Here is a 19,557-nt window from a genome sequence, read left to right as displayed (position 1 = left end):
GGTCACCTTATACCGCAAATAATAATGAAAAAGTGGATAGCAGAGAACATACCATTTACCATACCATCTACTATTTACCCTGACTTCTTAGACAGACCAGAGCCTTAGATATGCAGTTTTAGAAACTGTTCTTCGTCCTGTAAGCATGATATGGCAATGCAGGAATTTTGATAGCTCACAGGGCTGCGGGCCAGAAGGTTGTGGGTTCGCAGACCACCATGGACAATAATAGGAGTGGAAAGATCTCCTTTACAGTAAAAAGATTACATGAATCTATCGTTGTATTTGCAGGTCCGAGAAAAAATGGCCTTTTATAAAAAATGTCACGCAATTGTACTTAATTTGACATATTAGCGGAATCGTTTTTTAATCGACATTTAAGTAATTGAAATGACAGGCTAAGAATGGACAGAGAGATAGAACCTATGTGTTCAACTTATCAAATCAGTGTGTCTTGTTTGCAACCAAACTGTCCTTGTTTTCAAATAATTCAATCTGAGACATCATTAGGAATCCGTGCATGGTGCTTTCAAAAGTTAGGCCTACATTTCCACCCCAGACAGAGTAAGCCTACCGATGCAGAAAAATTACAGCTTTAACTACTGGCTACTTTTCTTCCATGGCTTAACCAACGAGAGAAGGTCACAAGTGTTTCCTTAAAAAGCTGTTTGAGTTTAACATCTTCTATTGTACAGAAAGTGAACAGCTTAATCAATTGATTGTAATGTCTGTCGTTAAAGGAAGACCAAGGTGCAGCGTGGAAGGCGTACATTTTATTTCATTATACATGTTCCACCAAAAAAACAATAAACAACTCAACGAACGTAAAGCTAGGAGTGTAACACATGCAACACAAAAAGACAAGGTCCCACAACAGAAGGTGGGAAAAAGGGCTGCCTAAGTATGATCCCCAATCAGAGACAACGATAGACAGGCGCTTCTGATTGGGAACCATACTCGGCCAACAAAGAAATATAAACATAGATTTCTCACACTAGTCACACCCTGACCTACCAAATAGAGAATTTAAAAGATCTCTAAGGTCAGGGCGTGACTGTATCCCCCTCCAAAGGTGCGGACTCCCGGCCGCAAACCTGAACCTATAGGGGAGGGTCCAGGTGGGCATCTACCCTCGGTGGCGGCTCCGGTTCGGGACGTAACCCACGCTCCCTACGCTGATCCCTCCGCTTCTGTGGAACCGGACCGTGGATCATCGCTGGAGGTTCTGAACTGGGAACCACCGCTGGAGGCTCCGGACTGCAGATCGTTGCCGGAGGCTCCGGACTGCAGATCGTCGCCGGAGACTCCGGACTGGGAACCACCGCTAGAGGCTCTGGACTGCAGCTCGTCGATGAAGACTACGGACTGCGGATCGTCGCTGGAGGCTCCGGACTGCGGACCGTCGCTGGAGGCTCCGGACTGCGGACCGTCGCTGGATGCTCCGGACTGGGGACCTTCGCTGGAGGCTCCGGACTGCGGACTGTCGCTGCAGGTTCCTTGCCATGGATCTTCACTACAGGCTCTGTGCCATGGATCATCACTGGAGGCTTCGTGCCATGGATCATCACTGGAGGCTTTGTATCATGGATCATCACTGGAGGCTTCATACGTGAAGCCTGTTGCGGGGAGCTGTCACAACACGTCCCGGCTAGATACCCACTTTAGCTCGGTGAGTGTGGAGAGCTGGCACGGGAAGCACTGGGCTATGAAGGCGCACTGGAGGCATAGTGCGTAGAGCCGGCGCAGGATATGCTGGGCCGTGGAGGCGCAATGGAGGTCTGGAGCGTAGAGCTGGCACAACGTGTCCTGGCTGAATCCCCCCCTGTAGCACGGCAAGTGCAGGGAACTGGAACAGGCCGCACTGGGTTGTGCTGGCGAACTGGGGATACCGTGCGTAGAGCTGGCGCAGGATATCCTGGACCGAAGAGACGCACCGGAGGCCAGGAGCGCTGAGCCGTCACAATTCGTCCTGGCTGAATGCCCACTCTAGGACTGCAACTGCGGGGAGCTTGCACAGAGCGCACTGGCCTGTGGATGCGCTCTGAAGGCATGGTGCGCAGAACCGGATAACACGATGCTTGACCGGCCACTCGTTCCCCACGGTAAGCATGGGGAGTTGGCTCAGGTCTGAACCCTGACTCCACCAATCTCCCCTTGTGGCCCCCCAACATTTTTTGGGGGGGGCTGCCTCTTGTGCTTGCTTCGTTGAGCTATCTTCTCGTATCGTCGCCGTTCCGCTTTCGCTGCCTCTACCTCCTCCTTCGGACGGCGATACTCCCCGGCCCTTGTCCAGGGTCCTGCTCCCTCCAGGATTTCCTCCCAGGTCCAGTCCTCCTGACCACGCTGCTTGGTCCGTTGGTGGTGGGATCTTCTGTAACGTCTGTCGTTAAAGGAAGACCAAGGTGCAGCGTGGTAGGCGTACATTTTCTTTAATTTAAAATGTTCCACCAAAAAAACAATAAACAACTCAACAAACGTAAAGCTAGGAGTGCAACACATGCAACACACGATCCCACAACAGATCCCCAAGATCCCAGTATGATCCCCAATCAGAGACAATGATAGACAGCTGCCTCTGATTGGGAACCATACTCTGCCAACAAAGAAATATTAGCATAGATTTCCCACCCTATTCACACCCTGACCAACCAAATAGAGAATTTAAAGGCTCTCTAAGGTCAGGGCGTGACATTGATAGTGACATAATTAGATTATTTCCCATGCAAAGTAAGCCTGTGAATGTCAAAAAAACGAAACAGTGATATCCCCATATGCATCTTATCTGGGTATTTTAGAGCTTGTTTCTAGCATAAAGCATTGCGGATCAAAGCGCTCTTATAGATCACTTTATATAATCAGATCCGTTTTATTTTCCTCAAAATCTTAAACTAACAAGCCGTAGGCCTGTGCTTTTTTGTTTGTTGCCATTCACCCTCTCATACCCCCACAATTCGAGTTTTGGTTTTAACTTAACACCCCTTCACTGACACAGCTATTTAACTCCCTAGAGTCAATTGCCACACCAGTGCGTCAATCTAAATTAAATAACCAAAAAATACCTATCAAAATCTGTTTTTTTTAAGCTAGAGATATCTGTTTTTTTTAAGCTAGAGATATCTGTTTTTTTAAGCTAGAGATGTCTGTTTTTTTTTAAGCTAGAGATATCTGTTTTTTTAAGCTAGAGATATCTGTTTTTTTTTAGCTAGAGATATCTGTTTTTTTAAGCTAGAGATATCTGTTTTTTTAAGCTAGAGATATCAGTTTTTTTTAAGCTAGAGATATCTGTTTTTTTTTAAGCTAGAGATATCTTTTTTTTTAAGCTAGAGATATCTGTTTTTTTAAGCTAGAGATATCAGTTTTTTTTAAGCTAGAGATATCTGTTTTTTTAAGCTAGAGATATCTGTTTTTTAAGCTAGAGATATCTGTTTTTTTTAAGCTAGAGATATCTGTTTTTTTAAGCTAGAGATATCTGTTTTTTTAAGCTAGAGATATCTGTTTTTTTAAGCTAGAGATATCTGTTTGTTTTGCTTTGGCAACTCACGTAAACGTCTGTAGCGTCGGAACGGTTTGACCTATAAATTATTATGACCACTCTCTAAAGGGGAGACTGTCACGAACACGATGGTGTTTTCCGTTTTGACTTGTCTGAAGTGTGTACGGTTGAAGTACCAACTTCTGTTTGGTAACGTCCGAACTGTTTGGGCTACAAACTAATGGGAACATGATGGTGTTCTCCGTTTTCATCTACCGGTTTAAAAAAAACAAATGGAAGTATGAAGGTAGTTAAATATGTGTAAAAAAAATAAATAAATATATATATATATATATATATATATAAATATATATATTTTTTAGTAGTATAAGTTTTTTTTATATCTCCTAGATTTAGGACAGACACTTCAAAACCTTATTTCTTATTATTTAGTTTTTGGTTGTTTTTGCATTCAATGTGTTTCTATGGACTTTGGTAGTAAAGGCCCAAAGAAAAGGTATGTTTTTTTTTTATAACTTAAGGGGTCCAACAATTCAAAATCAAATAGCTAAATGATCCATAGTATAACCATCTTAAAACAATTCCATATGTCAGCTTAGCACCCCTCCCTCCTCCTCCAACGTCTTAGACTCTAAATAATTGATGAGTGCATTGTGGGTGGAAGAATAACCAACAAATCTATGGATATAGCAGCCTATAGCCTAATTTTGTCTCTCAAACAGGTAGGCCTACCTCTTTTTTCTTAAATAGGAAGAAATAGGCTCCAACACAAAACCCTCTTGTTGTTATTAAAGTCTAATTAAAATTAAGAAGGTTTAAATAAATTATGCCTACTAGAATTGGACTACTTTCAGCTCCATCAGCTGTCCATTTTCGATTGATTGTGCCGCGGCACCACAATGTACATTAAGTTACTTGAATCTGGCTTATTGTGAGGTAAAAACATAAGCGGCAAGAAACATTGTTTTTAATCAAATCAATGATAGTAGTAGCAAGCTGTCTAAGTTTACCTCCGGTCCTCCATTTTTTGGAGTAGGCCCAATCAAAACCTATTTTTGGTAGAAACCTATCACTCTCCTCCTGAACTACCACCGTAGGCCTACGCAGCACAGCCATTGGTAAGGCAGCACACAAAATAAGAGCAGCCCATTTCCGTGTGTAATAAAGCCTAGTTTAATTTACACCATCCCATCAGTTATCTTATACATATAATTTTTCTCTGTGCTTCTCCAAGCGTGCACTTCGTAGCCTATAGGCTATGGATGACTTGATTGAGACCACACTAAATAGCATATAGGCGCACTTGATATTGCATGCCCAGCAGAGAATCAGAGATGAGGGACGGCATCAGGCACACATCGATATATAGCCTAATAAGCAGCTAATTCTATAACACAGAGAAATATAAACGTTTCATCAATTACAAATTACATGACCCCAAACCCTCCCCTTGACTAAAATTGAACATGACACTCCCCCATTTTCCTCGAGGTATCCATTCTGTAAATTGGAATCCGTCCCTTAATACGCCCAACTGGGCTCCCTAGCTACCTTTTTAATTAGCCAACAATGATTACTCTGTAATCACACAAGCCAAATATAGTATTTTTAATACAAATGGTTTAACACAGTCAGATGTGATCTCTCCAGAATGTGTATTTCTCAACCCTCAATTCACGAAGCAGCATTGACCCCTGTGATGTTGATGACCGGTCCCTGAGGTGGTTAGCTGAAACAGAATGTCTGTTTTTCACAGCTCTCCTGTTGTAATTAAGGTTGACGCTCTAGACATCCGCTACTCCTAAACCGTATTGCCCTCTTGAAGAGCAACCTGCATTTCAAAGAACAACAAAGTGTTTACCCTACCACTGTTTTGGTAAACAGCTGAGGGATGGGGCTGGAGAAATGTAACCACTCTCAAATTCATAGACAGAGCTATGGATGCCAGGACTGACCATCCATGGTATCGACATGTTCGTTTTAACAATGTTTTGAGGCTGTACAGTGTTTGTTCTCAATTACTTTGTTTACAAACAATGGAGTATAATTTTTTTTTACATTTAGCAGACACCCTTACAGTAGTGAGAGCATACATTTTCCAACTGGTCCCCCATGGGAATCAAACCCACTACCCTGGCGTTGCAAGCACCAAGATAATGGGGTATTTCTAAGTTATATTCTTAAAAAATCAATGGGTACATATCAGTCATTTAAAGGGTCAAAATTGGATGTACCAACTGCAGATTTAAGGCAACTTTGTCACATTGAAAAGGTCAGATGCAGAGCTAAAGTAATCAAACAATGAGAAAGCTGCGACACTGTTAGCTTTGTGTAGAAAATAACAAGCTAGCTACACGTTAACCACCACAACCCCTGCCTTGTCCTGTGTTAGAAAATGAGACGATGGATACGACCGAGGTGGAGTTTGCCTGTGGAGTGAGGAAGTGTCCGGAGAAGTATGACTGCATCGGGTCATGGATTGGCCCCAACAACGGCATCACCCAGTTTGACAACATCCTGTTCGCTGTGCTCACTGTCTTCCAGTGCATCACCATGGAGGGGTGGACAGCTGTACTCTACAATGTGAGAACAGATCACTCAAAGTATTTTTTAGGAACTATTTATAAGGTAGAGACATTGACGTAAGGGATAATCAAAGAGGGGGCTATGAAGTCCGGTGGAAATAACCCACAATGTGCGTGTGGGATGCGTCCCCGGCGCACAGCATTATGGCACAGCTTCCGCGTTGTGCTTGATTTCCAGGGAATGCATAGCCCCTTGTTCTTACATAGTAACTCTTCAGCAGTGAAGTGTTAAGTCTGTACCTGTATTTATGTACCTTATACATGTCTATTGTACCTCCTTTAGACCAACGATGCCTTGGGCTCTATGTGGAATTGGATGTACTTTATTCCTCTCATCATTATTGGCTCATTCTTCGTACTCAACCTGGTGTTGGGAGTCCTCTCTGGGTGAGTAAATAAAAGCTGTGTGTATGTGTGTGTGTGTGTGTGTGCGTGCCCATGTGGAATGTTGTGTGTGATTTTATGAGTGTTTTAGAAGAGGAAACAATGGATTGCCTCATGTCCTGCGTGTGTAGAGAGTTTGCCAAAGAGAGGGAGCGGGTGGAGAACAGGAGAGCCTTCATGAAGCTGAGACGTCAACAGCAGGTGGAGAGAGAACTCAATGGATACAGAGCCTGGATAGACCGAGCAGGTACTGTACTGTTTGTTACCTTACAACCGCTACCACCCGAGATAACTACATAAAATGCAAAAATGTATGTATTATAAGATCCAAGTGTATCTGCCGTGATGGAGCTGCCTGGTGAATATGTGGATGGAGCTACCTGGTGAATATGTGGATGGAGCTACCTGATGAATATGTTGATGGAGGGTGACTTTGTGAAGCTGCAGTGCTATAATGGCAATCTAAAGTATCTTTCTCCCACGCAAGTAGAGGTTGAGAGGAAGGTGATGCGGACTCCTTGACCCAAGTGTAAATGTGTGAGTGTGAGTCTGTATATATCTGTGTGTATGTGAGCTGGTGTGCATGCGTGTGTGTGTATGTTCATCTGTGTGTGTGTGTGTGTGTGTGTGTGTGTGTGTGTGTGTGTGTGTGTGTGTGTGTGTGTGTGTGTGTGTGTGTGTGTGTGTGTGTGTGTGTGTGTGTGTGCTTGTGCGTCCGTGGGTGTGTGTGCACATTCACACGTCCGTCCGTGTGTGTTTGAATGTATGCATTAGTCATAGAAATCAATAAGTGTTCCCTCTCTGCAGGGCGGCATCAGGGCCCTGAAAGTGAAAAGTTAGCTACCAGGCGAGCCCTGGATGAGCTCTTACCTGATGATGAGTTCTTCCCTCTCTCAGAGCATCAACACTATGCATTCAGCCCAAATACTCACCTTTGTAGTGCTAATAAAATCATTTCAATATTACATTTAAACAGGTTGGCCCCATGATTTGCTAACAATCATCTGAGAGTGCTAAGGGAAAGAGAGAGAGAGCCCTGTTTATGTTTCAGGAGCACTTTATGACTGACCTGGAATTCACTTTGTGTGGATGACAATGACATGTTCACCCCATTGTTTCAGAGGAGGTGATGCTGGCTGAGGAGAACAAGAATTCAGGGAGATCTGCTTTAGATGGTAAGAACCACCAGAAAACACAATTCATTGAGAGGAGTTACCACCATAATGGTGAATTCAATTGTGCGGAAGACCTTTCCTCCCACGTTCACATCAGTGAATCCTTATGTAACAGGGGTCAGAGGTGCTGCTAAGAGCTTTGCTTCCTCTACTGTCCAAATGCCCCTTACTGGGCTTGAACCAGTGATCCTCTGCCCTGCCTCTCTCCATCCACTACACTTTAACTCCAGTTGTAAACAAAGGCAGACATTTTGTTCCTCTTTGACCTCCATTAGCTTAGAGCTGCTGCAGACAATTGAAAATTGCAGTGAAAAGGCTAAACCTCTTTCAGAGAAAAATATACCGTAAAAACCTCAAGAAGTTAATTTGCTTTGGTTACTGTGTGAACATCGCGGGTGTCTTGGGAACAGCAAGGTGAAAATGGCTTGGGGCACGCCTGTAGTGATATATCGTATGTCAACCGTCTTGTTTTTATATCATGTTTTTGTTAGTCTCACTCCTTTTTGGAAAACGAGAATGGTTCATAATGACACTTTCATTTACACCATACCTTATCAACCTAACAAAAAGGTGCCATCATTAAAGCCACATTTAATTGGCTCTTCCTCCTTCCTCTCATGTTCAAAGTATTTCAGTCAGTTTGCCTGAAAGTTAGCACGTCAACATTACCTGTTTCCATCCATTAATATATCATTATCTCTATAACTAGTTTGTCGCTCCTTATGGACGAAATGGCTGGAAAGTGAAATATGTTGTGCCGTTATGCTTATAAGCATCTGTTGTTCTATCCATGCTATTCGGGATATTCTCTGTTTGTCCTAATTTTCTGTTGTGTGTGTATTCAGTGCTGAAGCGGGCCACCAGTAAAAATGCTAAGCATAGAGGAGGTCCTGGGGATGCAGAGATCTCCACTATAGGTGAGAGAGGAACACACAGCCCAGATCCTCATATTTAGGCAACTTCCTGTTTTTCTCTACACCTCCATTTCTGGTCTCTTTCCCCTATTATCTACTGTATTTGACCTCGATTTGACATATCTATTATTTTCAACACCCTTTCTCTCTCCTCTCCAGCCCTGACCTTCTTTCTCCGTGTCCTTTCTCTCGCTCTCTTTCTTTCTATCTACTCATCCTCTCTTCCTCTCTTCTCATTCTTCCTGCCCCAGGAGCACCTCGTATGCGGATCCGTACAGTGCGGCGTGGCCCGGTGGCGTATATACGTCGTAAGGAGCGTATGCTGCGTATCTCCCTGCGGCGCATGGTGAAGACCGACACCTTCTACTGGACTGTCCTCAGCCTGGTGGCTCTCAACACCATCTGTGTGGCCATCGTACATCACAACCAGCCCGAATGGCTCTCCACCTTCTTGTGTACGTCTGGGCTGGACTGTCAATCAACCAATCAATGAATGAAAATGTGTCTTTATAGCCCTTTTTACAACAACGATTGCACATTCAGAAGAAACTCCAAGTCCTAAGTATAGGATATGTAGTGTATTTACAGTAACAGTAGCAAACTATCAATTCAATCTGGCCGGCTTTCAAATATACTTCTAGACGATGGAGATGTGGTTCTTCTGTCGTGCAGAGTTTATAACATGAAAAAAAGCTAAATAGCTTGGTTTGAACAGAGGAAAGACTGTGAACATTTGCCCAGTCTTTGATTCATAATGATTTATTATTTCTTCAGACTATGCGGAGTTTGTTTTCCTGGGGCTCTTTTTGGCAGAGATGTTCTTAAAGATGTACGGCCTGGGATTCCGCCTCTATTTCCACTCCTCCTTCAACTGCTTCGACTGTGGAGTGAGTTCATTCATTCTACTCCATGTTAGCTGATGGTGAACCAGGACTTAGACGTGTGGCAGCATAAGATTTTCTTATGGTTGTACGGGTGAACCGAGGTGTGTTATGTTAGGGAGTTAGGAAAAACAACAAGACGTTTCATTTCTAACAATATGGACAATTAAGTGCTATTGTTATGTGATACTGTCCTATATTGCTGACTAATGTGTGTTCTTAATGATAAAGGTTTGTCTAAACTTCCCTTGTGGTGTTTGAATGTTGCGTGGTGTCTCTCCCGTGCAGGTGATAGTTGGCAGCATCTTTGAGGTGGTGTGGGGCTTCTTCCGGCCTGGCATGTCCTTTGGCATCAGCGTCCTGAGGGCACTGAGACTCCTGAGGATCTTTAAGATCACCAAGTGAGTGGGACATCAACCAGAATGAGGGTTAGGGTCAACATTAGTGTTGCTGCTGTAAGTATAATGTATTACCATTGTAGGTTAAAGGTTAGGGTAGGGTCAGCATTAGTGTTACTGCTGTAAGTATAATGTATTACCATTGTAGGTTAAAGGTTAGGGTAGGGTCAACATTAGTGTTGCTGCTGTAAGTATAATGTATTACCATTGTAGGTTAAAGGTTAGGGTAGGGTCAGCTTTAGTGTTGCTGCTGTAAGTATAATGTATTACCATTCTAGGTTAAAGGTTAGGGTAGGGTCAGCATTAGTGTTACTGCTGTAAGTATAATGTATTACCATTGTAGGTTAAAGGTTAGGGTAGGGTCAGCATTAGTGTTACTGCTGTAAGTATAATGTATTACCATTCTAGGTTAAAGGTTAGGGTTGAGTCAGCTTTAGTGTTGCTGCTGTAAGTATAATGTATTACCATTCTAGGTTAAAGGTTAGGGTAGGGTCAGCTTAGTGTTACTGCTGTAAGTATAATGTATTACTATTCTAGGTTAAAGGTTAGGGTAGGGTCAGCATTAGTGTTGCTGCTGTAAGTATAATGTATTACCATTCTAGGTTAAAGGTTAGGGTAGGGTCAGCATTAGTGTTACTGCTGTAAGTATAATGTATTACCATTCTAGGTTAAAGGTTAGGGTAGGGTCAGCATTAGTGTTACTGCTGTCTTTTCCTACTAGCACTGAACTACTTTGTTGAGGGAAAATGTACTTGCTACGACTGTGATGTGTGGTTGTCTCACCTAGCTATCTTAAGATGAATGACCTTTTGCAAGTCGCTCTGGATAAGAGCTTCTGCTAAATTGCTCAAATGTAAATGTAAATGTAGGGATCAGCATCAGTTATACTGCTGGAAGTACAATGTATTACTCTCCAAAATACATTCAAATGGCAAACAGAAGATGTTGAGGTCTGTCTATTTTGTATGTGAACCTTTTCTTCCTTTTTCTTGACCAGGTACTGGGCATCTCTTAGGAACCTGGTTGTGTCTCTTATGAGTTCCATGAAGTCCATCATCAGTCTGCTCTTCCTCATCTTCCTCTTCATCGTCGTCTTCGCCCTGCTGGGCATGCAGCTCTTTGGGGGCAGGTGAGCACAACCAGAGGGTTGGGTTCACTTATTAGATACGGTGGTCACTGATCTCAGGATAGTGATTCAGTGCTTCACCAATATTAGGACATCAGTATGTTTTGGTATGCACAAGTCCCAGGTCCCATTAATTTATTTTCAGTTGATCTGTTCATTGACTAATGATGTGTATTGCCCATCATCACGTCACCGTATATATTTACAAATATAACTTCCGAAGCAGCTGGGAGCTTGCCATGTTTTGTTTTGCTGCGTCGGAAATGGAATGATAGACCTGAAATTACACGTCTAGTTGAAAATAGCAATTTCCACCTCCTCCTCTTCCCACTTCTTCCTCCTCCTCTTCCCCGGTCATATCTGCCCATCCATTCTTTCTCTCCCTTCAGGTTCATCTTTGAAGATTACACTCCTGCCAACTTTGACACGTTTCCAGCTGCTATCATGACAGTGTTCCAGGTTTGGCTCATACACTCCAGACCGTCCCTCTCACTGGCTTCTCCATGGTGACACACATAACCTACCCGGGTATATCTCCCACAACCCCCCCCCCAGGGCCTGAATGGAACAACACTGCTCACCTCCCCCTCCATCTACTAGCATCCCATGCATACACATATGCACATACATGTCAGAGCTGTGAAATATGGAAGAATGTTTGATCAAAACCATAAACTGGGTTTCCGAGACAAATCAAATAATACTAGTTCTGACATGATTAACTCTGCAGGGAGAAAGAACCCTGTTAACGATGTGATTCAATTATGGCCCATAATGTATTTGTGTGTTAGCATTTTATAAGACACAGTGCATTCTGAAAGTATTCAGACTTCTTCCCTTTCTACAACTTGATTGGAGTCCACCTGTGGTAAACTCAATGAATTGGACATGAGTTGGAAAGGCACACACCTGTCTATATAAGGGCCCACAGTTGACAGTGCATGTCAGAGCAAAAACCAAGCCATGAGGTTGAAGATATTGTCCATAGAGCTCCGAGACTGGATTGTGTCGAGGCACAGATCTGGGGACGGGCATCAAAACATTTCTGCAGCATTGAAGGTCCCCAAGAACACAATGGCCTCCGTAATTCTTAAAAGGAAGAGGTCGTAACCACCGAGACTCTTCCTAGAGCTGGTCGCCCGGCCAAACTAAGCAATCGGGGGAGAAGGGCCATGGTAAGGGAGGTGGCCAAGAACTCGATGGCCACTCTGACAGAGCTCCATAGTTCCTCTGTGGAGATGGGAGAACCTTCCAGAAGGAAAACCATCTCTGCAGCACTCCACCAATCAGGCCTTTATGGTAGAGTGACCAGACGGAAGCCACTTCTCAGTAAAAGGCACATGACAGCCCGCTTAGAGTTTGCTAAAGAACTCGCAGACCATGAGAAACAAGATTCTCTGGTCTGATGAAACCAAGATTGAACTCTTTGGCCTGAATGCCAAGCGTCACGTCCGGAGGAAACCTGGCACCATCCAGACGGTGAAGCATGGTGGTGGCAGCATCATGCTGTGGGGATGTTTTTCATCGGCTGGGACTGGCAAGCTAGTCAGGATCGAAGGAATGATGAACCACACAAAGTACAGAGAGATTGTTGATGAAAACCTGCTCCAGAGCCCTCAGGACCTCAGACTGGGGCGAAGGTTCACCTTCCAACAGGACAGCGACCCTAAGCACACAGCCAAGACAACGCAAGGGTGACTTCGGGACAAGTCTCTGAATGTCCTTGAGTGGCCCAGCCATAGCCCAGACCTGAACCCGATCGAACATCTCTGGAGAGACCTGAAAATATGCTGTGCAGCAGGTTTTAGCTTTGTCATTATAGGGTATTGTGTGTAGATTGATGAGAAAGAAAAACAATTAATCAATTTTATAATAAGTCTGTAATGTAACAATGTGGAAAAAGTCAAGAGGTCTGAATGCTTTCCTAATGCACTTTATGCTTTCTGTTTGCGTATTACTTTCATTCAGACTTCAAGAGGCTGATCATCACAGATCTTGTACTTTTCAATCTAGATTCTGACTGGTGAGGACTGGAATGAGGTGATGTACAATGGCATCCGCTCCCAAGGAGGAGTGCAGTACGGCATGTGGTCCTCCATATACTTCATAGTGCTCACCCTGTTTGGGAACTGTATCCTTGCTCAACATCCTGCTAACCACAATTGACAGATTCTGCTCACATTGTCGATAGGTTTACATGTACAGTGCCTTGCGAAAGTATTCGGCCCCCTTGAACTGTGCGATCTTTTGCCACATTTCAGGCTTCAAACATAAAGATATAAAACTGTATTTTTTTGTGAAGAATCAACAACAAGTGGGACACAATCATGAAGTGGAATGACTTTTATTGGATATTTCAAACTTTTTTAACAAATCAAAAACTGAAAAATTGGGCGTGCAAAATTATTCAGCCCCTTTACTTTCAGTGCAGCAAACTCTCTCCAGAAGTTCAGTGAGGATCTTTGAATGATCCAATGTTGACCTAAATGACTAATGATGATAAATACAATCCACCTGTGTGTAATCAAGTCTCCGTATCAATGCACCTGCACTGTGATAGTCTCAGAGGTCCGTTAAAAGCGCAGAGAGCATCATGAAGAACAAGGAACACACCAGGCAGGTCCGAGATACTGTTGTGAAGAAGTTTAAAGCCGGATTTGGATACAAAAATATTTCCCAAGCTTTAAACATCCCAAGGAGCACTGTGCAAGCGATAATATTGAAATGGAAGGAGTATCAGACCACTGCAAATCTACCAAGACCTGGCCGTCCCTCTAAACTTTCAGCTCACACAAGGAGAAGACTGATCAGAGATGCAGCCAAGAGGCCCATGATCACTCTGGATGAACTGCAGAGATCTACAGCTGAGGTGGGAGACTCTGTCCATAGGACAACAATCAGTCGTATATTGCACAAATCTGGCCTTTATGGAAGAGTGGCAAGAAGAAAGCCATTTCTTAAAGATATCCATAAAAAGTGTCATTTAAAGTTTGCCACAAGCCACCTGGGAGACACACCAAACATGTGGAAGAAGGTGCTCTGGTCAGATGAAACCAAAATTGAACTTTTTGGCAACAATGCAAAACGTTATGTTTGGCGTAAAAGCAACACAGCTGAACACACCAGCCCCACTGTCAAACATGGTGGTGGCAGCATCATGGTTTGGGCCTGCTTTTCTTCAGCAGGGACAGGGAAGATGGTTAAAATTGATGGGAAGATGGATGGAGCCAAATACAGGACCATTCTGGAAGAAAACCTGGTGGAGTCTGCAAAAGACCTGAGACTGGGACGGAGATTTGTCTTCCAACAAGACAATGATCCAAAACATAAAGCAAAATCTACAATGGAATGGTTCAAAAATAAACATATCCAGGTGTTAGAATGGCCAAGTCAAAGTCCAGACCTGAATCCAATCGAGAATCTGTGGAAAGAACTGAAAACTGCTGTTCACAAATGCTCTCCATCCAACCTCACTGAGCTCGAGCTGTTTTGCAAGGAGGAATGGGAAAAAATGTCAGTCTCTCGATGTGCAAAACTGATAGAGACATACCCCAAGCGACTTACAGCTTTAATCGCAGCAAAAGGTGGCGCTACAAAGTATTAACTTAAGGGGGCTGAATAATTTTGCACGCCCAATTTGGCAGTTTTTGATTTGTTAAAAAAGTTTGAAATATCCAATAAATTTCGTTCCACTTCATGATTGTGTCCCACTTGTTGTTGATTCTTCACAAAAAAATACAGTTTTATATCTTTATATTTGAAGCCTGAAATGTGGCAAAAGGTCGCAAAGTTCAAGGGGGCCGAATACTTTCTCAAGGTACTGTATCTTTCTTTTTCTTTGAAAGTTGTAGCATAGACCTAAAGTGGTAGTAGGGTCATGGGTTGATTTATTGGGGGAAAATATGCACTGAGTACAACCCAGGGGATAACCCTTTAAAGCGATTCCACTTGTTTTAAACGTATTTCAGATGTTTTGTGGAACTGTCCGACAGTAACCTAATTCATGTATTTCAGTTTCATCCACCCCTGTTAGGACTCTTGACCATACTGTGAACAGATACTCTACTCAATGTCTTCTTGGCCATCGCTGTGGATAACCTTGCCAACGCACAGGAACTCACCAAGGTGTGTAGTACTGTTTTAAGAGTTTTTACGGAATGGGGTATCTTTAAATTAAAATAAGTGCTTTCAAAGAAATGTGTAAGGGTCATAACCTAAGGCCATATCTGCCCGATATCATAAACTAATTGTGGGATGTAAACTACTTTGTGTTTTTATTTGACCTTTGTTAGGATGAAGAGGAGGAAGAGGAGTTTTTCAATGCAAGATACGCCAGAGGCAGAGATGGCCCGATGTCTGAGTAAGTGTTCTGTTTATACTTTTATCACAATGGCAGTTGGTCAGTCACCTACTTTGGCCTAGTCTTGATGATGATTAGGAGGAGATTGAATCTGAGGGGTGATCATGACGCTTTCTCAATATCTGTTGATTACACAGCCGTAAAACCCACCGAAAAACAAGGATCCACTATTCTCTTTGAGAGTGTGATGTAGGCGTTACCAGGAAGAATGTTTATTTCCCTTGCGTACAGCTGCACGATGAGTCTTCAGGGTTAGAGAGGCATGTTCTGAGTGTGGATAATGTATGTGTACCAAGCATGTGTAATGACAATTGCATTAGTGAAATTAGGGATGAGGCGCACATCCCAGTGATTACAAGCATCTTCGCTCATGAATCTGATGTTGTTCTGGGGACTTGCTAAAGGATAATGCATGATTTTAATTCTACTTTTTGTTTTGTTTAGTTGAGCATGTCATTCAACAGGTAAATTAAGAAAGATAACAGGCCAGTCATACACGCATGTTTTTATTTATTTACAATTTGTTTAATTGTGCATGTCAGTCGACGGGTAAATTAAATCAAATGACAGGGCAATTATAGAGTATAAGCGTAGTATGTGCTTAGTGTATAAGCACCACCAACCATTCTGCTCCCTCTGTAACAGGTACAGGTAGGGGGGAAAAGGATGCATGGATTGTACTGTCCTCTGATCTTCTCCAGGCACGTTACGCTGACTCTGTCTTTTGTCTGTTGCTACATATTTGAGTGTCAGTCCTCTGTGCTTCAGAGCTATCAAGATGGTGCTGCTTTTGATACATATACTGTACTATGGTGTAATGTTATGTAATGCTGCTTCCATCATGTTGTCTTGTTACTCTATGCCTGTTATGTGGCACTGACCGAAAGAGAGAGGACAAAATATAGAAGTCTAAATTCGAACCCTGCCCCTGTACGGTCAAGGTGAAACAATTTGTAATTTGGATAACCACTGTTATCTGATAAGATTTATAAACATCCACTGTCACTACTTAGGAAATAATGATTTTTCTAAGTGAACAGGATTTGGATCCATTGATCAAGCCTTCAAAGCCAAATATGAAAATATAATTATAAGAAAAATAAGATATAATCAAATATACTAGACGGGCATTAAGGTGACGTCTGTTGACCATTGGCCTTGACCCTTGACCTGGTTTTGGACTGTGTCACAAGGTTCTGTTCTGTCTTTGTTCCAAAATCACTAATGTCTTGTTTTCAACCAATCACTCATTGATTACATGGACTACAAAAGAGTTTGAATACCAGTAAGTAAAGTTGTTTGTCTGTACCCCTGTGACACCTAATTCCATTTCCTTTATCTTAGAAGAAGAAGCTAATTGCTAGATATGACAGTATTTTCCTATTTTAATCCTGCACTATTCCTTTTTGTTTTTGTGGCTTTTTGAGTTTGTGCGCTTTCTTCCCAGGTACTTTCATCATTTGAATTTCAATTGAATTTATGGATGTTTGTTTTATTTAGATGATAATTCAAAATCAAAATGTTAATATATGTCATGCAATTTTCGTACTTCATTATTGACTTACATACATACATACATGAATACATACAATGTTATATAATATGTAATACGCTTATACTGTATTTAGTGTTGAGATGTATCCTTTCATTGGTATGTAAGTGTACATATGATATAGGCATGATGCTGCCCTCTAGTGACAGGCTTTGTGTTGTGCTCTGTAGGAGGAGGAGGAGGCCCTATCTCCGCAGGAAGAAGGCCATTCACAGGGGCCGTATGGCCGTCCCCGAAGAGGAGGAGGAGAGCGGCGCCCCGGGCGGAGCTGACCAGCCCCCCAATGGGGCCAACGCCTTCTCCAACCGCCGTGACAGACGGAGGAGGGGGGGAGGAGGAGGAGGAGGAGGAGGAGGAGGAAGAGGCGGAAGATCCGTGTGGGAGCAGAGGGCCAACCAGTTACGCAAGCGGCGCCAGATGGAGAGCCAGGAGGTGCTGTTCGGGGGCAGCCCCACCGAGGACACCACTGACAACCCTACCACCGCCTACCGTGCACCCACCCGTTCCCCAGACACCAGTCCCGGACACCTGCCCGAGTCGCCCATGTCCGGGATCATGCCCATGCCTGAACCCCCGATGTCCATCGCCATCCGGCTGCCGGAACCTCCGGACTCTGAGCCTAGGCCTCTGTTTACATTGGTTGAGGAGAGAGCAGTGCACCATCGACCCGCAGGTGGGGACAGGAGGCACAGGGTGGCCCGGAAGTTCAGGCCTGGCCTTGGGGGGGCGGAGGAGGGAGGGGTGGCTCGGCATAGGAGGCACCGTCATCGTGAGGCCCGGGCTGAGGCCAAGAGCAGAGAGTCCCCACATGAGGAGGTCAGAGAATCAGGCAGCAGAGATAGGAAGATACTGGAAGAGAGGGAGGAAAAAGAAGAAAAAGAGGAGAAGATGGACAAAGAAGAGGTCGCTGTGGTGGAGGGAGGAGTGTCGGGCCAGGAAGAAGGAGCTAGCATTGTCAACTTAGAGAGTGAAGAAGAGCATCTGAGGTAAGACAGTGGTGCAATGTTCCATTATTTTAAGCTAAGGGTTAAGGCATTGTGATTCGTGAGAAGGCCCACATTAGGATTGGCTAAGTGTCTAAACACATCCACACATTCTCTTCCATACACCTCCTCTTCAGAGTGTGTATTGCAGACATCCCAGAGCCTCCCCTATGTGATGACTTCCCCGAGTCCCTACCCCCACCCCTGTTGGACCCTCCACCCCAGATGGAGGAGGGCGAGGTGGGGGAAACTGGGCAGTGTGAGCCCCTGTCTCAAGACCCTCCATTGGAGCCAGCCCCAGAACAGTTCACAGACCCCCCAGAGCTCCAGGCAGCATCCGGGGTCAATGATTCAGAGAACAACCCAGCCTCCCTGAACCGTGAGGAGGGTGAGGGGCCAGGCCAAGTCCTAGACAGCCAGACTAGTGTGATCATAGAGATGTCTGGAGAACAGCCACTGCTGGAGATCATCCCTTTGACAGGTATGCTTCCATATAGTCGCTCTTGACCGACATTCGTAGCTTGATACATTCTAGTTCATTGAAAGCAATGTAATTGCCATTAACTGTTCTGTACCGTTTCCTGCTGGAACAAGGATGGTAACGATGACGATGGACTTGTTTTGCCATGCCCGGCAGGAGCCAGGTCAAATAACAGGTTTTATCTTCAATTTACATGTAGCTTTACACAACAACAAAGAGATGGAGGTGTACCAGCCTGAAAGGAAGGAGAAGGAGAAGGAAAAGGAGGAGAAGGAGGCGCAGGAGGAGGCCAGCCCGCCCAAACCTGTACCTCCTGACAGCATGTTCCTCTTCAAGGCCTCCAATCCGTAAGACTCTCTTTTCTGGCCATGTCTTGGCATGCATTCTACTGCGGTACTAATCAATTCAGTTCAGTTTTATAAAAGGACTCCCTTTTAGTATACGTAGGCTATTGTGTTTCTCTCTCTGCACACACTCTCTCATGCACTGTAGCTGTACTGCACTCTCACTCTCAGAGAAAAAGGTTTGGTTAGGGTACCGTATTGTTCCCTGCAGTACAAAAATATCAAAATGCACATAATGTATCTTCAGAGGTACACTACTGGTCAAAAGTTTTAGAACACAAACTCATTCAAGGGTTTTTCTTTATCTGTACTATTTTCTACATTGTAGAATAATAGTGAAGACATCAACACTATGAAATAACACATGTTGAATCATGTAGTAACCAAAAAAGTGTTAAACAAATCAAAATGTATTTTATATTTAAGATTTTTCAAATAGCCACCCTTTGCCTTGATGACAGCTTTTCACACTCTTGGCATTCTCTCAACCAGCTTCATGAGTTAGACACCTGGAATGCATTTAAATTTACGTGTGCCTCCTTAAAAGTTAATTTGTGTAATTTCTTTCCTTCTTTATGCGTTTGATCTAATCAGTTGTGTTGTGACAAGGGAGGGGGGTATACAGAAGATATCCCTATTTGGTAAAAGACCAAGTCCATATTATGGCAAGAACAGCTCAAATAAGCAAAGAGAAACGACAATCCATCATGACTTTCAGTCATGAAGGTCAGTCAATATGGAACAATTCAAGAACTTTGAAAGTTTCTTCAAGTGTAGTCGCAAAAACTATCAAGAGAAAGTATTCACCCCCGTGGCATTTTCCCTATTTTGTTGCCTTGGGGGGGGGGGGGGGGGTTGACATGCCTACCACTTCGAAGATG

The 19,557-nt window shown here is 43.7% G+C and overlaps 1 protein-coding gene across 1 annotated transcript in view; it reads left to right on the top strand.

Annotated features, from left to right (window-relative positions):
• The window catches only part of LOC139377368 (voltage-dependent R-type calcium channel subunit alpha-1E-like), a 99,687-nt gene that overhangs the window by 51,785 nt on the left and 28,345 nt on the right, over window positions 1-19,557 (top strand). The window contains exons 7-22 of the mRNA XM_071120392.1: window positions 5,886-6,076; window positions 6,362-6,465; window positions 6,594-6,709; window positions 7,584-7,637; window positions 8,483-8,554; window positions 8,803-9,006; window positions 9,326-9,438; window positions 9,721-9,833; window positions 10,828-10,959; window positions 11,346-11,415; window positions 12,970-13,087; window positions 15,014-15,081; window positions 15,249-15,316; window positions 17,039-17,854; window positions 17,989-18,332; window positions 18,532-18,679. Of these exons, the coding sequence (XP_070976493.1) occupies window positions 5,886-6,076; window positions 6,362-6,465; window positions 6,594-6,709; window positions 7,584-7,637; window positions 8,483-8,554; window positions 8,803-9,006; window positions 9,326-9,438; window positions 9,721-9,833; window positions 10,828-10,959; window positions 11,346-11,415; window positions 12,970-13,087; window positions 15,014-15,081; window positions 15,249-15,316; window positions 17,039-17,854; window positions 17,989-18,332; window positions 18,532-18,679 (2,731 nt within the window). The remainder of the gene's footprint in view (window positions 1-5,885; window positions 6,077-6,361; window positions 6,466-6,593; window positions 6,710-7,583; window positions 7,638-8,482; window positions 8,555-8,802; window positions 9,007-9,325; window positions 9,439-9,720; window positions 9,834-10,827; window positions 10,960-11,345; window positions 11,416-12,969; window positions 13,088-15,013; window positions 15,082-15,248; window positions 15,317-17,038; window positions 17,855-17,988; window positions 18,333-18,531; window positions 18,680-19,557) is intronic.

This window comes from Oncorhynchus clarkii, chromosome 20 (genome assembly GCF_045791955.1).
Source record: "Oncorhynchus clarkii lewisi isolate Uvic-CL-2024 chromosome 20, UVic_Ocla_1.0, whole genome shotgun sequence".
NCBI lineage: Eukaryota > Metazoa > Chordata > Actinopteri > Salmoniformes > Salmonidae > Oncorhynchus > Oncorhynchus clarkii.
This window is presented reverse-complemented; position numbering and strand designations above follow the sequence as displayed.